Consider the following 22,507-nt stretch of genomic DNA (forward strand, 5'->3'; position numbering starts at 1 on the left):
CATTATCTGCCTTTTTGATCTGGCAACTACGCAACTGCTGAGCGCTTTCTCCCACGTCCTATGTGGCAGCCACACAAACATTCAGAGAGAGAGGGAGAGACACATTGCAAAGTAGAGTGAGTTTATTTTTTATTTTTTTTTAAAGATGTCTCCTTTATAAATCCTTACAATCAGTTTAATTTACAACACGTCGACACAGTTATGTTTAAAAGCATACATTCTAAAGACAACACGTCAAATATATACTTAAAACATACTCAGTTTCTTCGATAAGAGCTTCAAGGCACCAGTTGTGTGAGAATTGCCACAGGCCAGTCTGATACAGCAGGAAATGTTCAACTCCAGTGACTATTTTACGGTCCATTGCAGGAGGCAGTAGTGCGTTATGCAGTTCATTAAAATCGCTTTCTTTTTTCCTTTTTTTTTACAAGTGACCAAAGAAGTATTGACATTAAATGACAAAATGGTTGATTGAATCATGTCACACATACAACCAGTGAGAAACAAAGTGACAGACTTTAGAACAAAACAAACAATGTGCCATTGATAAACCTTTTGACAATACCTAATAACCTTTTATTGTGCAACACACTTAATTTTGATGGAAGTAGACAGGAGAAATGAGAAACATAAAATATTTAAACCAGTGCCAGATTAACGTCAGGTATTATCTACCTTGTTAGATTTCTAGCTTTAGCATTATACCATTTAAAACATATAATTTAATATTCAATGATTTATTAAATACCACATTAATCTAAAACGTCAACATTTTTCTGTCTTGTTTACAAAATTGCTTTGATGGAAAGGCACATTCCAATCACATCACCAAGCATTTGGTATAAATGATATGTGACCTCTTTGGCATTTCTTGTGAGCATACACTCACCCCACCTCTTTAGGTGACACCTTTAAGATTTTCCAGTTACACACACTGTGTCCATACAACACACACACACACACACACACACACACACACACACACACACACACACACACACACACACCTTATGCACACACATGTGCATACCTACAAACACACATCCATTCACTTCCCATAAAACTTCTTGTTGAGAAGGAAGATGAGGAGGTTGACGTTGACTTTGGCCTTGTCAAACATCTTCATGACTGCAACTCCCTCATACTGCAGCTGCAGCAGGTCCTGTGGGAGGGGAGGATGCAGTGTTTAAACTGGGAGGAATTCAGGGTCACTGCACCATCTTATAAGGAGAGCTTCAGCTCAGCCAATTATAGCAATGGGTTTAGATGAAAGCTTAAACGGCATTTTCTGTGGAGGTGAATTTGGTTTAATCTTACGAAAAAAGGTTATTAAAAAGTTATAGTTCATCAACACGGGTTGGCTATATTATCATAGACCAGCTTAGAAACAACCTGGAGCCACACTGGCCCAATATATAGCTTCCAATAACCAGTCGTTCAGCCTTATTCAAGATTAGGTTTAACTGCTCATACCTCATAGCTCAGTACAGTTTTGATATGACAATGCTCTAATAAAGCTACACACATAAAATGTTCTTAGTGTTCCACTAGATAGATATCTATTAGGCAACCTCCTGTGTTTAGAGGTTATGGATGAGCAGGCAGAGTGTGTGTGTGCGTGCGTGCGTGCGTGCGTGCGTGCTAGGGTGCATGCTCTGTATGTATGTGTATGTGTGTGTGTGTGTGTGTGTGTGTGTGTATGCATGTGTCCATCCGCAGGATCTGTCCCTGCAGTGTGTGCCCACCCTGTCTGGCTGACGAATGAGCGTTACCTGGAAATGCAGCTGCACCTTCTCCATCTCCACTCCCATGAACTTGGCTTTCACCTCAAAGTCCCCAACTTCCTCACAGGGGGAGATGTCAAACATGATGTTCTTTAACCTGAAATGAGATGTAAGATGACAAAAGCAACAGCACACTAGTTAACCTTCATTGTTAGATTATTTATTCACAGTTGTTTTTACAATAATAAAAGAAAGACAAAACATATTGCAGGAAATCAAAAGAACATAATAAAAAGATCTTGTTTCTGTACACCGTCCAAGTCTGGGAGTTGCACGACTGGCAAAACAATTTTGTGTGGCATTCCCATAAAAGGAATTGCCTCATAGGAATACTGAAAAAGCAACAAAACACAAACATTTACTGAACATAACTATTTCAGTTCACCGGGGCTAGAAGTACCCTTTCCTCAAAGGCAATTTCATGGCACTTCCTTCTGGTCAGTCCCTCTGAGACAACCAGAGTATGCGAGCGCTTTGGAATTCTCAGAAATCCCCTACTGGATGGCCAACAGGATGGAGAGGGCAGGAAGACCCTCTCAGCTGAGCGTGGCTCTCTCCGGTCATCACGGCAATAAGCTGACACAGCATGCCACACACATCAAGACAACCCCCACCAACCCCAACACACACACACACACACACACACATATATATGCTAGGCCTCACAGTGGGTTCAGAGGAGGAGAGGAGAGGAGGAGAGGAGAGGAGGAGAGGAGAGGAGGAAAGAGGAGATGAGAAAAGAAGGGAGAAGAGACGAGGGAGAGAGGAAAGGTGAGATGAGGAGCGAGACAAGGGGAGTGGAGGAGAGACGAGACGAGGAGTATGAGAGGTGCGGGACTCACTGATTGGTCTGAAGGCCCTCGATTTCCAGGATGACGCCCTTCTCGTGGAGCCTGGCAGCAGTGTACTTGAGGGACTGCTGCTTGGACTTCCGGCTGCCCTTATCATCCCCCTTTCTGTCCAGCTTGATGGAGCGACGAGCATTTCTAAAAGATGATCGTGAACACACACACACACACACACACACACACAAAGGACATTTACCTGGAGTTGAGGCATAGATAAGCAATACCATGGTCATGAATTTTATGCATCTAGCAAAAACATGATCTCACATTTTTCTTATCTACAAATTAGGAAACCTGATCATGATCCAGTCAACTAAATATTGAGTCATAGTGAAATGAATGGACAGTGCATTTTACATATGATCTGAACCTACTTCCTGTTCAGGTTGTCCAAGCATGTTTTGATGTAAGTGTCGTAGTAGTTGATCTGGTCTTGATAGAATGCTGCCTTGGAGTTCAGGGCGCTCAGTGTCTGTTGAAGCTTAACCAGCTCGGCCTTCCGTCTTTGTCTATAGCGCCTCTGGTACCGAATGTCCTGTCAATCACCAGAAGGAAAGAATCATCAGAAGCTTTGTATTCATGTGCTTTGGTTTAACTTCCACTGCCATTTAGTATCAGGTCAAGTAACATCTCCACTAACTCCCACATTAGACAATGACAATGGAAATGAAAACTAATTACAACTGAAGGCGTTTATTTTAGTTACACTGAGAATATAAGGTTGAGTAACTGCCACGGTGTTACATTCATGGTTTGCTATTCTTTTGTAATATTTAGAAACTGTAGCAGTAAGCATTTCACTGTGCTGTTTTAAATTCTTTATCCTTCTCAGCTTATCCATCTCAAGGCATCAGTGGCAGAGACAGCACAGTAGCAGCACTGGCACTACCTTGGAGATTTCATTGATGACGTCCTGGTACTTGTTGGAGCCGCGGACAAGGCCGGCCTGCTCGAGGGTGCGCAGGTTGCGGGTAATCTTCCTCTTCTTCTGCTCCAGGGGCAGCTGGCGGTCCTCCAGGGCGGCCTGGGTGCTCTTCAGGCCCTCTGGAGCATTGGCGTCCTGCTCCGCGCGCCTTTCCACCAGCTTAGTGTGGTCCACCTCCTACACACACACACACACACACACATACACATTCACACGGTTAATTCACACTGACTAAACATTGTCCATATCTATATGTTTAATCATATGGCAGATGTTTTTCTCTTCACCTACTTATGGCTAATGGAGCCTATACATTTATCAGAAAGGGTCTGACGAGTAAACTGGAATGTTTCTTAAGCCGCCTACAAATTACCTGACATGGGGTCAAACTGAGTTACCAGGCCCCCTCTTGCCTTTTACGTATAGGTTTACTGAAAGATGCTCTCTAAGCTCTCATGGGAAATGAGTTGTTGACCAGACTCTATCAGACTTGCAAATAGCACAGACTCCCACCGAGGTGAGGCTAGACTGAGCTAACTGGGAAAATATCAAGACTATAACCTCTCTACACAGTTTTGAGGAGTCCTTTCTACTGATTAAGTTACCCACAAAATTGTGTGTGAGTCCACTAGCATTTTGATCCTCAACAGGTTCATATGACTGAGTACCCATCGTAATGCTTTGTTTTGCACAACTGATTGTAAGCATAACCGTCTCAATCTGAATGTGCTGCTAGGAGCTCACCTGCGCAGGAGAGGCTGGGGTCTCCAAGATCTCAGTCAGGGTCTCTCCAGGCTGAATCCTTATGACATCCACAATGAGCTTCTTGGTTCTGCACAGAGAACATAATAAAACATACAGTACAGTAAACATATATTGAATCCTCTCAATTCAGTACTTACCACCATTTATCAGACAGTGACAACAGAGACATTTGAAGATATGTCCGAAAAAATGTGTGCAGCATTAAGAAACAGAGTGACAACAGAGGAACGTTTGTGTTGTTTCCGCTCTTCTGGTGTTGATGCTCTTGTCCATTTGGACGTGGAGAGTGTTAACACATGGACAATAGAGACTCACGTAAGTGTCTGGCCTCTGCCGGGACCGGGGGGTGGGGTGGGGGGGGCAGGGCTGACTCATACTTCCTCTTTCCTACGCACGGTGCTAGACCCTTCTGCCCTAAATATCCTTCCAAGGTTTATCCCCAACTTCCAAAACATCAGCCAAAAAAGAAGCTATCTGAACTTCCATCCAGTGCCCTCGGTTAAGTATGCAAAGTACAAATAAATAGTTGTGGCTGTGTTAGTAAGTGCAGTGAACACATATATGTGCATTTATGTTTATGTTGATCTTCCAGTAAAAGAGACAGTGTATGAGTGAGAAAGAGAGAGAGGGAGGGAGAGAGTGAACGAGACGTATGTGCTGGGGCCTAGGAGGACACAGTTAACGCAGCAGTTCTGCTGTACATTATGGCTGCATCCTGTCACTTCCTGTGACTTCCTCTCCCTTCCCATCACGAGAGGGACGAGATAGGGGGCTGGGAAGAACACGGACTCCTGACCTGCCACTGGACGATAACAGAGGAGGAAACGAGTGGCCCACAGGGCTTATTTATATAACGTGCCTGGAATCCAGCACCCAGAACTGTCTGCAGAAAAGACTGAGCGATGGGTCACTGTCGAAAGGACGTGACTCTCCGTAGCTTGAGCACTGTTTGGCTAAACATGCCTCTGCTAGGCTACCGGCTACGGAGCGCAGTCTCGTTGATTGAACAGCTGCAACGGCCCCTGCAGTTCCAAGAGAAGGTTTGTGTAATGGCCTTCACATCTGTGGTAATGTTAGAGAGAAGAGACCGAAAAAGACAGAATGAGAGAGAGAGTGAGAATAAATTTGTGTACACATCTGAGTGTGAGTCAGTGTGATTGTGGTTATGTGTGAGTGTGTGTGTGTGTGTGTGTGTAAGAGTAAGAGAGAGAGAGAGAAAGAAAGAGAGATAGATTGAAAGAATGAGAGATAGATACCAATAGTATTGAGGCACTTGTTGGCACTTGCTGTTCTACAGCAGAGCCCATGGCCTTTATTACTGTTATTAATAGAGACAGTGCTCATTAATCAATAAACAAAAGTACTGCAAATAAGCCAGAGTTTGCTGTATGGGCCAATCTGTGTTTTTATGTGTTGTCCCTAGCCAGTGCTTAAAAAGGCAACCTAGAAAAAAAGAGGTTACCTATGTGACTACAGCTACAACAAATACATGCAATGACCAGTACAGTGTGTACCCATCAAACATACAGTGCAACCATGATCACAACACACACAGTAAAAACAAATAAAACATGATTTAATTAAGATTTAAGAATTAATTTAAAAAGTCTGCTTGTATAGGGACTCTCTAAAACTCTGAAACCATTGTTACCGTAACAGTGTTATGTTATGTTATGTGGGGGGAAACGTTGCACGTTTAAACAACTTGGTCTTCTAAAACGGATAGCTCTGATCCTTGATTAGGATTGGTTGAATTGCGTTCGATGCCGTTGTAAAATCCAGTATAAATCTACAGGTACACCTTGACCACGTTTTGTTCTAAATTACTGTTCCACCACAAACTGATACAAAAGATAGAATTGCTGCATCTCGACATGGTTTGGCAACCAAGAATGATTATCTATGAATAAATCTTTACATTTGTCATTGCTGTGCCTTTATTTTATGAAATCTTGCCAGCTATTTCTAGTAACCATTTTGGAAAAGCAATAAGCCACTCCTCTAGCACGTGGTGCCTAACGACGCCCCTTAGCTATTGTAAAATCAGTGTAACCTACAGCCTATACAGCCTGTTTAAGCTTATTGCTTAAATATACAGTATGCCTGAAATTTGGCCACCTTTTTAATGTGTTTTATGGAGCCTAACAGAGGCTGGCTGGACAGCGCCTCATCCTGTAGCAATGACCAGTGCTGACGTGTGTGTAAGGGTGTGAGAGTGGGCATCTGAACTCACTTCATCATCAGGCCCTTTGTGTCTTTGTCGTCTCCCTCCAGCAGCTCAAACTTGTTGGTGAGGTTCAGGGAGATCTCCGTCTTGGCCAGCTGGGTCAGCACACTTTCCTTGTTGGGGTCATTGGGGTCTATGGCCCCCTCACCTGGTTGTTTCAGAACAGAGAAAGGTTACTTCTGAAGAGTCTGATGAAGTCCTGCTTAACTTTTGTGTATGCATATAATATATATGGTACATACCGGAAAACTTCAAATAATCGCCGAGTCCCTAAGAGACGCCTGTCTCTTTTAAACGCCTGTCGTGGCTACAGGTTTGGGTTAAAGGCCGGTCTCCAGTAGAGGCCTGGTCTGTTTTTTAGTTTCGGGTTGTATTTAATCTTCTAAAACCCGTCAGATCGTCTGTTTAAAGATTCGCAATGACACGAAACCGTTACAGAAAGGAGCAGCAGTGTGAATTAGATGTTGCACGTCGTTGCAAGCCGTCGCAAACCATTCACCTTGTCTGGTCACAGTTGCAAGGTTTTAGAATGTTGCATCAAGTTGCTGCTCATCTCGTCGCGAATCTTGGGTGTGATTTGGGCTTAAGTATGGCGCAGACTCCGCACGTGATTATGGCATTAAAAGACTGCGGTGAAAAGCTAGAGTTCCAAATTGTATAGCTTTTTTTTTTCAATATGAACTATGCCTTTATGTCCGACTTTGTCATCGTTCAATTCATCCCTTGTGTTTAAAATTTGCGGATAGGCTGATGGTAAGCCTGTTTTTATGCTGCCAACAAAACCAGAACGGTTTGCGAACGTTATTCTTTATTCTAAATGCCATGGCGATACAGAGAAAGAAGTCAGAAAAGGAATTTACCTTAGACTAGGCTATATCAGAGCCCGTCTACGGACATTCTCTGGCTATATACTGAAATAGGTTAATGATGTAAAGTCAAGTGCGCTTCTATGGGACTGGTGTGTGCACGCACAGTTTTTATTGATGAGTCAGAGTGGCAAGTGCTGCGCATAGTTGCAGTGGAATGTGGCAGCCCAGGGCATTATAAAACTTCTCACTCTTAGACCTAGCCTACTCATACACGGCGGTGAAATGGCGTATTTAGCTGTCTATATTCGAATCATATGCTGGGGGAGAAATCGTCGGACATCCATGATTATTTTGTTATTCAGCACCCCTGGTCAAAAATATGTTCCCGCGTGCCTGGAAGTAGGCTATGATTTGAATGTAGACTGTTGTCAAATTTGGCAAATACAAAACGGGAGAAACAATATGGTTCATGCTCGCTCATGCTGTTTCATTCGTGCCGAAAAGGAGGGAGAATTAAACATTAAGCACGTTCCACTTTTGCATAAATAATTCCTGAACGGTGTTGGTCAGGGCTGATAATGCAATTGTATTTGACAAAGGACCGATACAGGCTATTTGCTAGTGGCAAAATATGAGCTTTCAGTGTGATACGATCTCTTTGTAAATTACGTAATTAAAACGTGTTTCATCTGTTCTGGCTATCCCTGCTATTTGGATCTTACTGTCTCACTCAATGAACAACATCTCAACACTAAATGAATGATGATCTGTAATTGTCATCAGATAGCCTAGTCATATAGGTAGACATTCAGTGTGTTTGAAATAATTAATTCGATAATATTTTCCATCTTTGCAGAGGAAAAGTTTTGTGTAAAGGGAATTAAAGGCCTGTCTCATATAGACGCCTGTCTCTAATAGCCTACTAGCCGGTGCAGTTTGGCGATTTGGGAAAATAAAAGCCCGGGCTATTATTTGGAGTTTTACGGTATGCAGGTACATACAGTGTACACAGTACAATATGGGCTTACTGGTCTCTCATTTAATTACTGCTAGCAAGACAGTCAGGTATTTTATTTTATTCAGGCAAGGCTCAACTGAATTATTCTGAAGCAGCTTCCTATTCATTGTCAACGATTATGGTTCTATTGTTCCACAAGTTTTGGTTGGGAGCTACCCGTTATGCAAACTTATTTTAGGACACTGCAAGAACAAAAGTACAGGGACACTGCACCCCAAAACTACAGGGAATACATAGCTCCATGAAAGTGCTGCATTTCAAAGGAGAAAGGAGTATATGAAGAACGGTACCGAGCAGAGCCTCTACGTCCGGCACCTCTCCCAGGTCGTCCAGAATCTCATGCAGGGGGTCATTCTGATCGGGGGAAATGGCTTCTTTGTGTTCTAAAACAAGCTGAGGCACGAACACACACACACACACACATTAAAGGTCACCTTAAAACAAACCAAATCTAACCTGAGAAAAACTGCTGTGATGGTTTTTAGGTAATTCTTCATAAACAATGACATTTTTTCCAACATCAGCATAGGCCTCTCTCTCTCCCTCTCTCCGTGTGTGTGTGTGTGTGTGTGTGAGAGAGAGAGAGATAGAGAGAGAAAAACCAAACTGTTTTCAGTGTTTGAGAGACATGTGAGGATTGCTAGGTAACTCGGCCCCTGCTCTCTATGCTCCAGCAGCATAAAAGGAGGAGAAGCACAGAGATTTAGGATCCCTGATCCTTCCAGAAAGATCACCACTCCTCCTTTCAACAGAGGACACCACATCCTTCCCTCCCGCACGCATGCATTGACAAACAGGGTGTAAAGCCGTCGTTATCATACTGTTGCTAGGGCTTTCATTGTTATTCTGCTGTGCAGAAATAATAACTGCTTTGCAAAGTAAATGAACTGCAATCATTAGAAGAAAGGAGTTGACGGAATCGAGTCATTCTTTCCACCACATTAAGGCCTGAGCGAATCCCTCTTCTCGTCCAGCTGGGATTTGGTTACTGCGACCCCTCCCAGGCCCGTGAGACGGACCCATCTCGCTTCTGGCAGATCCCCTGCCAGCCCAGGGACAGAGAGGGGAAATCCGGCTGACCCAGATGAGCTGATCAGAACCTAATGTGGCTCACGGGCTGGGTTCGAGATGGGCGGGAAATGGCTTCATTGTTAGTCAGCCTGGAAGGGCTGGCGAGGGAAGGAGTCAGACATGGAACTGACATCAGAGTGAACAGTTTCCAGCTCAGCCATCTGAAACAGATCAGGCTGTGTGTGTGTGTGTGTGTGTGTGTGTGTGTGTGTGTGTGTACACCAGAGACGGGCGGCAGTACAGACAGGACAGAAAAGCAGAGAGAGGTAACGTCTGGTCAGGGAAACGGAGCAGAAAACAAAGATGATGTGTGTTTCTGTCTGTGTTGTGTGTGAGTGGGTGATGAAGAGAAGGGAAGCAGGATGAAGAGAGGGAGAGGAGTAAGAGGCACAGGCAGACAGACAGAGCAAATGAGCATGAGAAAAATGAGGGTGTGGGGAAGGGAATGGAGACAGTGTGTGTAAAAGAGGCCTGGGTGATTGACGGTCACCGGTGTGATAGTGTGGGGTGTGAGTGTGCCGTGAGGGGCCAGAAGGTAGACTGTACTGGGCCTCCTCTTAATGGGGATCTATAGGGCTGACACTGAGAACGGTCCTCTCTCCGTGTGTGTGTGTGTGTCTATGTGTGGGTCTGTGAATTGACTTTCACTGAGCTGTCACAGAAAACCAGTCAATAATGAATCAGCAATAGCCACGTGTGTGTACGTGTGCATGTGTGTGAGCGTGTGTGTGTGTGTGTCCAGCTTACTCACTCATCTCAGTGACTCACACCTTGTCATGAGTCACGGAGGTTTAATGCATGACAACCCCCCCTACTAAAATGAAAGCATGTTACTACCATTGCAGTGGATCATAGTAAACACCCTGAGAAAAATGACAAGTCAGCATGGGGGAAGTTGTGCATCTGCTATGTGACCTTCTGCTTTCAGCAATTATGAGCACCTCAGCAGAAATCATATCCCAATGAACTACAGTAAACGGCTTCCAGGTAACATTTACAGCACGATTTCCAAGCATTTTCAACAGATTACACACTCATGATGACTATACAGCTCTTTTGACTAATGCTTATAATTCAACAGTCACGTCTTCTCTAATTGGCCATCAGGTATCTAATTTAAAGCACTGAGTGATATTCTCAAAACAATGTACATGCTGTTCCCAGGCACATTACGCCTTAAATGCGTCTTAAAGCAATACAATGCAGTTCTTAAACCTTAAACGAATGTCTTCAAACTTATTTTTATGCCACAGAGAATGTGTGCTTGCAATGCCAGGTATTGCAATATGTAACACTTGTCACGGGTAGGATCATGACCCTTTTTGTCGGTTTTAGACGAAGTGGGTACCCTCTAAGCGCTAAATGGGTACCCAATACAGTGAAAGTTGACAGAGAAGGGGGATTCCTACATTGTGTTACTTTAATCCCATAACGTCTGACTCCTCAGATCACTGGGGTGGACCTAATGATCACTACGTATGGCTGACTAATCCCTACTCTGTGTTCTAATCCTCTATTTGAATTGAAGTGTGAAGGAGAGCTCTTTTTCACAGCAGATATACAGCCCTAAAGCCATTCACAGACGGTGGATTAATGGGGTCCCCAGTGGGGGATGAGGCCCTTACTGAGTGCGTGTTGATGATTTCGTCCACAGAGATGTAGATGATGGGCTTGCTGAGCGTCACCATGTCCGAGTACTCGTCCATGTTGAACTTCTCCTCGGGGATGGGCACATCACAGGCAGCCTGGAAGAAGACCCTGAGAGAGATAGAGAGAGAGAGAGAGAGAGAGAGAGAGAGAGAGAGAGAGAACAGCAGAAATGCTGAGCAGCGGGCAAGTTTCAGCCAATCAGTCACCACCAGTGACAATATAGAAATGCAATTTGCGAAAAGAAATGAAACACTTAAATGTGGGTCTCTGCAATGCAAAAAAAAACTCCAGAAAAAACACTGATTCGTCTCAACTGAATAAGCACCTATAAAACTGGTGGTATAGGCCAAGACTTGACTCTCGTACAGACCTATTCTCAGGCTTAACAGTGCATTTGTCCTGCTGTGGATTACTCAAGGAGTTTGTGACTCATGACATCCATCTTACCATGTGGAACATTCTAGGAATTACTCACTTCAGTGTTTTATAAAGCAACTTAGATTTTGGGGTCCAGGTCCCTTCTTACATGTCCAGAAAACATTTTTCCAAAACATGTACAGTATGGCCTATTAAAAAGTGCTAAACAAGACAGCCACTAGACCTCTCATATTCCTATCTCCAGTTTAACATGCATTAACATTAATTCAATACTCCATATCTAATCATTATACACCACCAGACAACATCCAGACACTATTGGAATAGGACCCCACTCACTACTGCACTACAGAGCCACAATCCCAACCTCCTCTCTCCATTTTAGCCTTATTCAGTGCTCCCTGCTATCCTGTCATTACAGTACGTACCCACCAAAGGTGTCTGGGAAATGATCATGCTCTCCCATCCTAATTGTTTTTTCCTCCCTTTCAAATACAGAGTGGACATTGCATTGATCGAGGGAAAGCATTAGGCAGCGAGGCAGACTGTAGCTCTTGAGTGGGTGCAGGGCCTCCGTAATGTCTTAATTAGATCGGCAGATGCAGCCATGGGTGCAGAGCACAGGGAGGCGAGGGCGGGGGGGGGGGGCACTGCAGCACAGCACGCAGACATACACAGAGACAGGGAGCCGTGTGACTACCAGTAAGACATGACTCACTGCACCAGTGACAGAGGCCAGGGAGGGGGTCAAAACAGATGGAGAAACAGGGAGTGGAGAGAGAAAGAGAGAGAGAGAGAGAGAGAATGAAAGTAAGAAGGGAGAGGGGGGGGGGTACGGGAAAGTGAAAGGAGGGTGATAGAGAGAGTGAGGCAGGGGGGAAGGGAGGGAGAGAAGGAAAGAGAGAATGAGGTAAAGGGGGATAGAAGGCTGGAAGAGAGAATGGGAGCTATGGGGGCAGTGGGAGAGGGATGCAGTAAGCGGAGAGAGAGAGAGAGAGAGAGAGAGAGAGAGAGAGAGAGAGAGAGAGAGAGAGAGAGAGAAGGGGGAGACGGAGAGGGCGAGGAAGAGAGCGCGAGGCTGCACATCCATGTTGCCACCTTTCAGTGCTCCCTCCGCTCTGCCTTTTCCCGCTCCGATCCTTCCCTACTGTCCATGTGCTGATAGCACACTTTCACACAAAGGCCCACTTCCTCTCCCTCCTCCTGGGCCCAGCTCTCTCGGATCTGGTGTGCGTAGCCTCTACCCTGTGGTGACCCGTCCGCTACCGGGCACATAGTGTGAATTTCTACCCTTTTTACCTGACGCAAGGATTCCTGGAATTTTCTGTGTAGTCACTGATTAAGCACTTGTTTTGAGAAAATACATTCTCGTACAGTTCACGGCCTCTGGTTCAGACACTGGTGTGAACTACAGTGATAAAGTTGTTCTTAATTACACAAACAGCATCGCACAATGGATGTATTTCATCGCCCTGTGCTTTAGAGACATCCAAGAATGAATAAAATCACTCACACATGTGCAATTGTACAATACACATGAGCTATTGTCATTACTTAGCTCGGTAATAATCCTGGTAATTTCATCCCATCTAAATAGAACTTTAGATACTAAGCCAGAACTGTCCAAGTTTCAGCCTCTTTCTTCATGAAGAGGCCAACATCAGAGATCATCTCCCTCTCCCTCGATCTCCCTCTGCCTGTCGGTCTCACCTGAACTTCTGGTAGGTCTGTGAGATGTATTGGTTCATGGAGGTCAGGTGGCCACTTTCGTCCTCGAACAACTTGTTGGCGGCGGCGTGCTGCAGCATCTTGGCCACAGACCCCAGGTTCCGCCGCTGGTCCGAGTGCAGTGTCCCGCCCGCCGTCATGTCGATGATGTCGAAGCCATCCGGCGCCACGATGGCCGGGTTCATGTAGCGGTAGTAGAGCAGATTCCCCACGATCTGCCAGACACACACACACACATGCACATAGAGTACAAACATGTGCACACACACACACACACACGCACACGCACACACACACACACACACATACACCATCAGCACTAGTGACTGAAGTGAAGTCTGAGTCTGTCCTGCACCATGCAACAACAATGACAAGGCTCTATCGTACACGACTAAGCTAAACCGTTTTTTAATTTCTATTTGGTTATGGGCTGTTCACACCAAGAACTATAAATCAGGGTTCCCACTCATTTTCACAGACAATTCCAAATTTCCATGACTTTAGGATGACCCTGAATGAAATTTCCACAAGTATAAATTTGCTTACTGTACACCACAGGTTGGGGTCAATTATGAAAAGTGACAAGACTGGATGAAACTATTATATATCTATGAAGGAAGCGATGTGAGTTGATGTATCACTACCTAAAACTGCCCTGGGACACATGCCCCCCCCTCCCCCCATATACGGTAAGGTTGTACAGGGGGATGCTCCCCCGGAAGAAAACATGTTGTACATTTATACATTTTAAAGTTTAAATGCATCAATCTGGTGCACTTTGAGAAGAAATTAAAAGATTTCACTTGCTTGTTTCTATATGGAGATATGTGTGCTGTAGCCTAAACTATTTTGCACTTTAGAAATGTAGCCATGCACACACAGGTAAAATAGTTATGATGATACAGCAATAACTTCACAATCACAAAGCATGATTGAAGAATTTCACAATTTCAGAAATGGTCAAAAATAGAGCATACATTTCAGTGCTCCATGAAATGATGTCAAAGTGGTTACCTGTGTTCATTTACTATTTCATTTGAGTAGAATCAGGCCTACTCTTGACTCTCATACTATTTGCACTAACATAACAGCCTACATGTATCTTTGAATAAGGACACTCACGTACGTCTCTCTGCTTAAATTTTGCGTTGCTCCTTTAATATCTTGCTTTGACTTTTCGATTTTGATCACATTCCTTTCTTTTCCCTTTATTATTTAAATACAATGTCGCTGCTAAATACAGGAACTAGTTGAACCTGAACTTAAGATTGTACTGGAGCACAGCAGTTCGCTACTGGGGCACGTGCCCCGGTAAAGGGGCTCTGGCAAAGCCTATGCGTCCTAGGAAATGACAATTCATGACTTTTCCAAAACTTTCAATGAATTTACTGAATTCCATGATTTCTCCAGGCCTGGGAATGGGAATATACATGTCGAATTCCATTACTTTTCCAGGATTTCCATCACTGTGGGAACCCTGTATAATAATACGGTAATTGAAATTGACCCTGACAATATCTTGCTGTTGTATAACGATGTTGATATCACTATAGTTTATGTGTGGATGAAAACATTCATATTAGCTTTATCGTTCTTGGTGTGAGCAACCCTTAAGAGCATTTCCCACACTAACGACTCTATGTAAATTGTTTATAGGATCCATCACACGTTTACAACAAAGCTGACAAACAGAGCTCTCAAAAAGGCACCAAAACCCCATTATCATTTTACTCCCCGCTCTGAAGATGAACTCAAGGACCCAACATGACTCTGGCTCCTCACTGCAGCCTTTTCCTTCACAGTCACCAGGGAGGAGGAACATTTAGTTTCGCACAGTTTGTCCATCTCTGAGACATACAAATCTACAAATCATCTGCTAATAAGCTTAAAGCCTCAAGCAAGGAGCCCAGGAACTCAGCTTTCTGCCAGAGAGTGGGACTGAGGGGGCCAGCTGCAGCTGTTACTTGGTAGACCTGACAACTCCCAGGCCTCCCCCCCAGTACAGTACAGGATGAAATGATGTGCACGAAGTCCAGCTCCTGACCTTCAGTAGCTCGTCCTCCGTGGCGTCTGGGAACTTCTCGTGGAGCGTGTTCTTCAGGATCTTTGCAATGTATCTCATGCCATAGCTACATGCAAAGACAAAACACCAGCGTGAAATGGCCCGCGTGGACATGACCCACAATGCACAGCATGAAAACACAAGCGTCATTCTGAAACATTGCAAATGCTTACATTCTGGTCTAATGGAAATACACACAGATGTTGACAAACAGCAGCCGAGCAGCCGAGTGGTGACATGATAGTGGCATACTGTTCAAAAGTAATGACAGATGTTCTCAGGCATTTGGCCACACACCAATACTGACCCCTTGTGGGCAAAATGGATGCCTTAAAGGCTGCACAACAAAATAAACGGACTCATGCAGTACACACAAAATGACATTACAGATAAACAATTCGGTTTGCTATTTCTGGGAATCTAAGGCTTACGGAATGTTGTCGAGTGAGGAAGTGATGGAGCTGAGCACTTTGTCCGTCACCGTGCACAGCATCTGATTGGACGAATCCAGTTTGGTCCGTACCTCCTCATGGGACAGAGCCTGCTCAGCAGTCACCTCGTAAGGCAGGTTACTATAATAGTAATTAATAATAATAATTATGACCTGAATAAACAACAAAATTCAACTAAAACAATGAATTTTGCTTGTGTTTTGTTAAAAATGATTGATATCCCCTGTTGGGAGGTCAAAAACAGGAGTAAATAAATATTGGAACAGATAGGGGGAAAACATCTTAAACTTATATTCAGATTATCATTTTGGTTTTGATGAGCAGCACAGTGTATTGTGTATGTATACATACAATGCACAGCCTGTCTATGTGTGTGTGTGTGTGCTATGCAAACATGTGTGTGTGAGAGATAGAGTGCGTCACAGAGACATAAACATGAAACATACATGCAATGTGAGTGTGTGTATACCTCTGTATACAGTACATGTGAGTACCTGTATACAGGACAGAGTTTAATATACACATGTGTCTCAAAGACAGGTCAAATGAGATGAAGGCATATAATGAAATGTTCATGGTTTGGGTGGCCATGGAGGTAAAGATAAATAATGCAGTAAGAGGCTTACAGTACACATAGTTATCTTAACACATCCAGCAAGCAAATATGAACATGAGCCTGTCCAATTATGATTAAGATTTTTGCAATTGTGTGTCTGTTTGTGTGTGTTTGTGCGTGTGTGTGTGTCTGTTTGTGTGTGTTTGTGCGTGTGTGTGTGTGTATGTGTGTGTGTGTGTGTGTGTGTGTGTGTGTGTGTGTGTGCGTGCATGCCATATTCCAGAGAGGGGGAAACAGAGACATATAGAAAGAAATAGAGCTTGTTTGTTGCCCACCTGGCCTGTCCGGTTTGTGTCTCCAGCTGGTTGACCCAGGCCTTGTAGATGTCCACAGGGTTGGTGTTGATGCCCAGGCTCTTGTCCTCGATGATCTCCTTCACCACGGGGGCCAGCAGCTGGCGCAGGGCGTTCTGACCGCGAGCGCCTCGGTTGAAACTCACCACCATCTTGATAACCGTGGGGTTTCCCGTCACAATGTCTTGGATCTGATCCACTTTAGACCTGACGAGGAGCACAAAACCAAACAACACTTAACACAATAAACACACTTTTAAACACAAATATATTATGACACACTGATGCAAGTATCCATATTTTTCCCAACACCCCCCACCCCCCCCAAATTGTACCCTGTTTATCAAAAACAACCAACAGTTCTGGGAACAGACTGTTTGTGCATCAGGTACATCATCATCTCTATAGCACTTCTCTGAATGAGCCTCTAGCAATGTTGGATAAATCACATCATCCAGACACATTCTTGAACAGAGGGAAAACATATCTACAGACCATCTTGTATTCCATAAAACATCATGGACAGCCTCATCTTTTGAATATGAAGAGTGTAATAGGGTTTTGGGAAGTGTGGGGGTGGAGATGGCTCACTTGATCTCCTCCTGGAGAGCTGACTCAAAAAGCTTCAGCAGGAGGAACTCCTCACGCTGGTTGGACGCGTAGTTGTAGAGGGTGAAGATCACCGTGTCCATGAATTTGGTGGACTTGTTCTGAGGCATCTGGAAGATGAGCTTGGCCAGGTAGGATGGGTTGGTCTACGAGACAAATGCAATGCATACCATTTGTACAATATACTATACAGAGTAAGACAGCCATTCAATGATGCAACAAAAAGGAGGAGGACTACACTGTACATGATAAAACACTCTCCATCATTGTCAAATACACTCAATGAACCATCTGATAATCCCTGAATTATAAGTACTGTAGCCTTTAAATAATACTTTGCCAACATTTACTTCTGTTGTCACCTACTGAAAGTCTAACTTTCAAATTCCCTTTTGAGTTGTCAACCAATTCGGACCATAAACATTCCCTGACCCATCAACGGTGGGTCAACGGGTAGCTAGCCGTCAAACCACTACTGCCTTTAAACTAAAAATCACATGAGATGGAGAAGCCACTGAAGCGGATGTGAGCAGTGAGAAAAAGATGGCGTCTCAGCCTGACCTGTAGCAGGTAGAAGAGGTGCTGGTAGGCCTCCAGTCGCCTCCTCTTGCCTTTGTTCAGGCCCTTAATGCCCTGTCGGGCCCCCACGGCCAAGCCCTCACTGCTCATCTTGTGTTTCTTGCTCTTCATCTTCTTGCTGTGCGACACCACATCCTAGTTTAGGAGCAAGCAGAGTGTGAAAATTGATATCACTTTAGTCATACATCAGCGGTGTAACTAAGTTGGCAAGTGAAAAATACAATAACAGTACATTGCTGAAGACTTTTCATTACATTTTTGATATATTCAAAAAAAAAATACAAAACCTAATCACTGCTGTCTGAGTAAGTTTGAGAGCCAGTGTATTAAATCAAATGCACCACAAGTGAAAGCCATACCTGTAGTGTGATCCTGTTCTTCACCAACAGGCCAATCTTAATGTCCATCAAATTCAAGTCCTTCTCCATTTGCTGGTTAGAACGGATTTTGGTGACCACTTCCTCCCTGAGCCGTGTCACTTCCTGCTCCTCCTGGACATCCAGGTCGCTTTGCTCCAAGAGGTGTACAAACTTCCGCACCACTGCCAGAGGGGGGTCCTGGGCCCCAGCTTTAACACAGGGAATCAAACCATAAGCACACAGGCATACATACAGTACATTCTCACATAGATATTCACAAGCAAATACACACACACACACACACACACACACACACACACACACACACACACAAACACAGAGAGCTGTTAGATAGCTTGCACCTACCAGATAAAAATGGAAGAGTGGGAATATTCTACTTACTGAGTGTTTTGTAGTTATCTCTAGCCTTGTTTGCTTTTAAGAAGGCCTGGATCTTCACAATCTCCTTCTCCTATCCAGACACAACAAAACCAGGAAAAGATACCATCAGGACACAGGACACCCTAACATGACAATAGCATGCCATGAAAGATCGCTGGGATTGTGCCATCATGACTTACATGGTCTTTGAAGTACTGCAGCCTTTTAGTGTACCTGCTTTTGGCAATCCACATTTTCACCAAAGACTGAATCTGAAGGCAGACAGACAAGAACTACTTTTAAAGCCGGGCAAACATCAAAAGCAATCATTCTTTAAGCTTCAATGCATTCATTCTGTCAACCAAAATAACTTTCCAACTTGCCAAATGTGACTTTAAAAATATTCAAGTACCGTATGACATGTACTGTATGACGGGTTCTAAACTGTACACATTACCTTAACTGCTGAGCCCACATTGCTTTGAAGTGTGTTCAGTCTCTCTTTGTAGGATTTCCTCTGTTTATGTCCCTTCCAAGAAGCCTGCACAAAAGCATCATCATATTTACTGTTTACATACACAAGCAAATAAATCCCATAAATAAAAGATCATCGTCACTAAACACATACACAAACACTATGGAACTGACACATCACTTCCTATAGCTTCCAGGAATGGCAAACAGGACAAAAACAAAAACATATCAGGGTCTCTGCTGTACATGTTTGGAAGAGGAAGCATGTAGCTGTAGATTTGTACTGTATGGACAACATTCTTGCTGGAATATGTCACTCCGCAGTATATCTTCCTTTGTATTTTTAAACATATGAGTCAGCTGGTCTCTCATCTTGACAAGTTGCAGTCCTGGAGTCAAGAGTCACAGTCTGTGAGTCAAACATTATTCCTCAGTTTGCAACCTCAATGACCAATCCTTGTTGATGAAAAATAAATTGGCTTTGAATATTCTCAATTGAAAATAGGGCTGCACAATTTGGGGAAAATGTCTAATTGTGATTTTCTGACAGATATTCCAATTACGATTTGATTTGCGATATGATTTCTTAAATGTCTAACTTCAGTTCAATATTGCAGATTTCGTTTTAAGTTGGGCCACTTCTAATTGGTGAGAATGCCTACTGCATGAGAAGCACAGCATTCCTGTTCGGTGAGCTTCACTGTCTTTCACAAAGAGGATGACATGAATATAAAAACCATAGATGTGACAAGATTAACCACTGACAGAGTTGCAAGCTGCATGATTAATTGCAGCCTTTGCCAGGGATGGCAACATGTATTTGAAATACGTAGTATACATAGTATTTTGTAATTTGTATTTTATTGGGTTGAAGTAATGTATGTATTTGTATCAAAATACTTAATAGGTATGTATTTTTGTAGTTTAGAAATACTTGCGAAATATTTTTGGTAAAACCAATACTTTTGGTGATCATAAAAGTGCAAAACAATGAATGTACTGTAGCCTGTGACTTGTGCAGATTCAGTAATTTGCCAGGACTTGTTGTGATATTATATATCATAATACAGAATATTGAGATTCAGGAAGATGTTCCAGTGCAAGACACAGCACACACGCACACAATACACTCCCTCTCACACCAACCTCAAGTTTCTTGAGAACTTTAATAATCCAATCGGAACACATGGAACCGGTTATGTGGTTGCCCTGCAATATTGTTAAATCCAGAGCTGTCCTATTATATGCTGTGCAGCTATAATTCTACTGTACCTGCAGTTTGACCACACTTGGCTCCTGTTGCCGTAGATACCGTAGTCTCTCAGCCTGGGCCCTCCTCACCAGGTACCCACGAATCCGAGCCTGGAGCAGGATGACGAGCGGCTCGTTGGCCACCCAGAGCTGCTCCCTGTTATATTCGGCCGTCACACCTCCCACTGTGCTCTAGGGGTTAGTTCAGATCACATCAGCACACAGCTCAGCCGCACACTGAGTAAACAGTGACACTTTCTGTGACTAGTGACTGCTGATTCATGTGTTGAACATAATGCCAGAAACAACAAAGGCACATTCTAATACCGCTGGAACAACCAATAAACATGCCCACTCTCCTGAAAACTATTCAACAGAGAACAAGTGAATTTACATTATCACTGTGTTATACATGTTGTGCTGTACCTCTCTAAGAATCTAAGGGTGCATGAAGGCAGGGAGGTTGGCTGATGGTCTAGTACCTGTATTTCCTCTTTGGTAAGCTGTGAGGTGTTGTGCACAAACTCATTTGGTTCATTCCAGGTCCCTTCTTTGGTTTGTATGTTGTAGTAGTAGTCATATCTGTCCTTTATTCTGTGCTTCACCCAAACACCATCATCGCCACCTACACAGGACATGGAGTAAAACTCTGTTCAGACATGAACAGAAAAATCCTACAGTATGTCCTGTATTCATTTCATCCTTTACTCAACACATTTTATTTCTAAGGCTTAATCTGGTAGCAGCAATTGTCAAGTAGGTATGTTTTGTATATTCACTTCTGTTATATTCACTTCTATATTCACTTTAATTTACTTCTAAACATATTACACTCTGAGAAATACCGTACCTTATGGGCAAGAAAATATGGTAGGTCTGTGAAATATTACGATTAAATGAAGTACAGTATATCAGTGTAGTTGTCATAACATCAGTCATTTCCCCCCATGTGTAGGTGTGTAGTACCTTCAGCAGCGTTGAGAGCCTGCTGCTTGGCCAGCTCTGACTGATAGTCGTCTGCACATTCGGCCAGGACTCCTCGCAGAGCGGCACAAGGGGCCTGCAGTGCCTGCAGTGTGCTCTGGCTATCTCCATCTGCCACCCGCTGGTTGATGTCCGCCACTGCCTCCGCCACTGCAGGGACAAGAGAGGCCAATCAGTTACGCTAGTCCTCAGAGTGTGTGTCGTATGTGTGTGTGTGTGTGTGTAAGTCAGACAAAAGAGACAACATGGGAAAAATCGTCCCATTCTCTTTTCTGTGGTTCAGCACTAGTGTGGTAGGTATCAATCACATCAGAAGTTTCCGCAGAAGATTTTCCACAGACTCCACTGTAGTGTGTTTAGAAACATCTAACTGCTCGGAGGAAATATCTCCAACATTCTGCATCATAATATCATAATTTGGGAGTCCCTCTGGTGATTTGGAATGACCACAACAATGTCCTTCCCTTTGATTTCTCTTTTTTATGTCTGCAACTCCCAGCTATGGAGTGGTTCAAAGAATTTCACATCTGAAATTCAGTAAACCACAGCTAGCTGGCATGTTAAATCATGATCACTGAAAACATATTTTTCCATAATATTAAGAAACAATAAAAGAGTCTAAAGAGTTGTGTCTGAACTAGTGATGTCTACACGAGAGTCTACATGCAGCATATCAAAACAAAATCAAAACAAAATCTACATGCAGCATATTAAAAACAAAGGTCTGAGTTACGTCTGAGTGCTTCCTCCCCCTCCTGGTTGGCAGTGTGTAGGGCCTCCTGGATCTGGTCGAGCCACAACACAGCCGACTCGTCCCCTGAGCTCTGAGAAGTGACACACACACACACACACACACACACACACACACACACACACACACACACACACACACACACACACACACACACACACACACACACACACACACACACAGAATCTTATCACAGCTCAAGTGCTGGTACTGCACCCAGACTCAAGAAAGAAGAAAAATGTAGGACGAATGACACAGACACCACAAACTGGCACTGATCTGTCTAGCTAATAATGAGTCACTTTGGGACAAGGAGCTACAGAGAGCTACTAAGTGGAAATGACAATACCGTCTGCTCAACGCCAAGAGGCAAGACCTGAGGGAACATTAGCAAAATGAAACATTTCAGATTAGCTCTAATAACAGTGATTGAAAGCAGCAGTGTTCACTTTTGTTTACACAAAGAGAAAAAGACTTGAAACCACCACAAGGC

The 22,507-nt window shown here is 43.7% G+C and overlaps 1 protein-coding gene across 3 annotated transcripts in view; it reads right to left on the bottom strand.

Moving 5' to 3' along the window:
• Positions 1–112: 112 nt before the first annotated feature.
• The window catches only part of iqgap2 (IQ motif containing GTPase activating protein 2), a 53,117-nt gene continuing 30,722 nt past the window's right edge, over positions 113–22,507 (bottom strand). Inside the window, exons 16-39 of one of the 3 annotated variants that reach the window (XM_042100920.1) lie at positions 21,997–22,087; positions 21,246–21,413; positions 20,762–20,904; positions 20,301–20,471; positions 19,012–19,095; positions 18,755–18,826; positions 18,576–18,645; positions 18,174–18,382; positions 17,797–17,949; positions 17,218–17,381; positions 16,609–16,833; positions 15,697–15,837; positions 15,248–15,332; positions 13,186–13,418; positions 11,073–11,205; positions 8,667–8,769; positions 6,556–6,697; positions 4,302–4,389; positions 3,522–3,734; positions 3,007–3,167; positions 2,627–2,770; positions 1,773–1,881; positions 1,008–1,162; positions 113–961 (exon numbers count right to left, since the gene is read on the bottom strand). In XM_042100920.1, the coding sequence (XP_041956854.1) occupies positions 1,049–1,162; positions 1,773–1,881; positions 2,627–2,770; positions 3,007–3,167; positions 3,522–3,734; positions 4,302–4,389; positions 6,556–6,697; positions 8,667–8,769; positions 11,073–11,205; positions 13,186–13,418; positions 15,248–15,332; positions 15,697–15,837; positions 16,609–16,833; positions 17,218–17,381; positions 17,797–17,949; positions 18,174–18,382; positions 18,576–18,645; positions 18,755–18,826; positions 19,012–19,095; positions 20,301–20,471; positions 20,762–20,904; positions 21,246–21,413; positions 21,997–22,087 (3,216 nt within the window). In that variant the 3' untranslated portion in view covers positions 113–961; positions 1,008–1,048. Of the gene's footprint in view, positions 1,163–1,772; positions 1,882–2,626; positions 2,771–3,006; positions 3,168–3,521; positions 3,735–4,301; positions 4,390–6,555; positions 6,698–8,666; positions 8,770–11,072; positions 11,206–13,185; positions 13,419–15,247; positions 15,333–15,696; positions 15,838–16,608; positions 16,834–17,217; positions 17,382–17,796; positions 17,950–18,173; positions 18,383–18,575; positions 18,646–18,754; positions 18,827–19,011; positions 19,096–20,300; positions 20,472–20,761; positions 20,905–21,245; positions 21,414–21,996; positions 22,088–22,507 lie in introns of all 3 variants that reach the window. The other 2 variants (XM_042100919.1, XM_042100918.1) reach the window with 2 other exon arrangements.

Source organism: Alosa sapidissima, chromosome 8, assembly GCF_018492685.1.
Source record: "Alosa sapidissima isolate fAloSap1 chromosome 8, fAloSap1.pri, whole genome shotgun sequence".
Lineage (NCBI taxonomy): Eukaryota > Metazoa > Chordata > Actinopteri > Clupeiformes > Clupeidae > Alosa > Alosa sapidissima.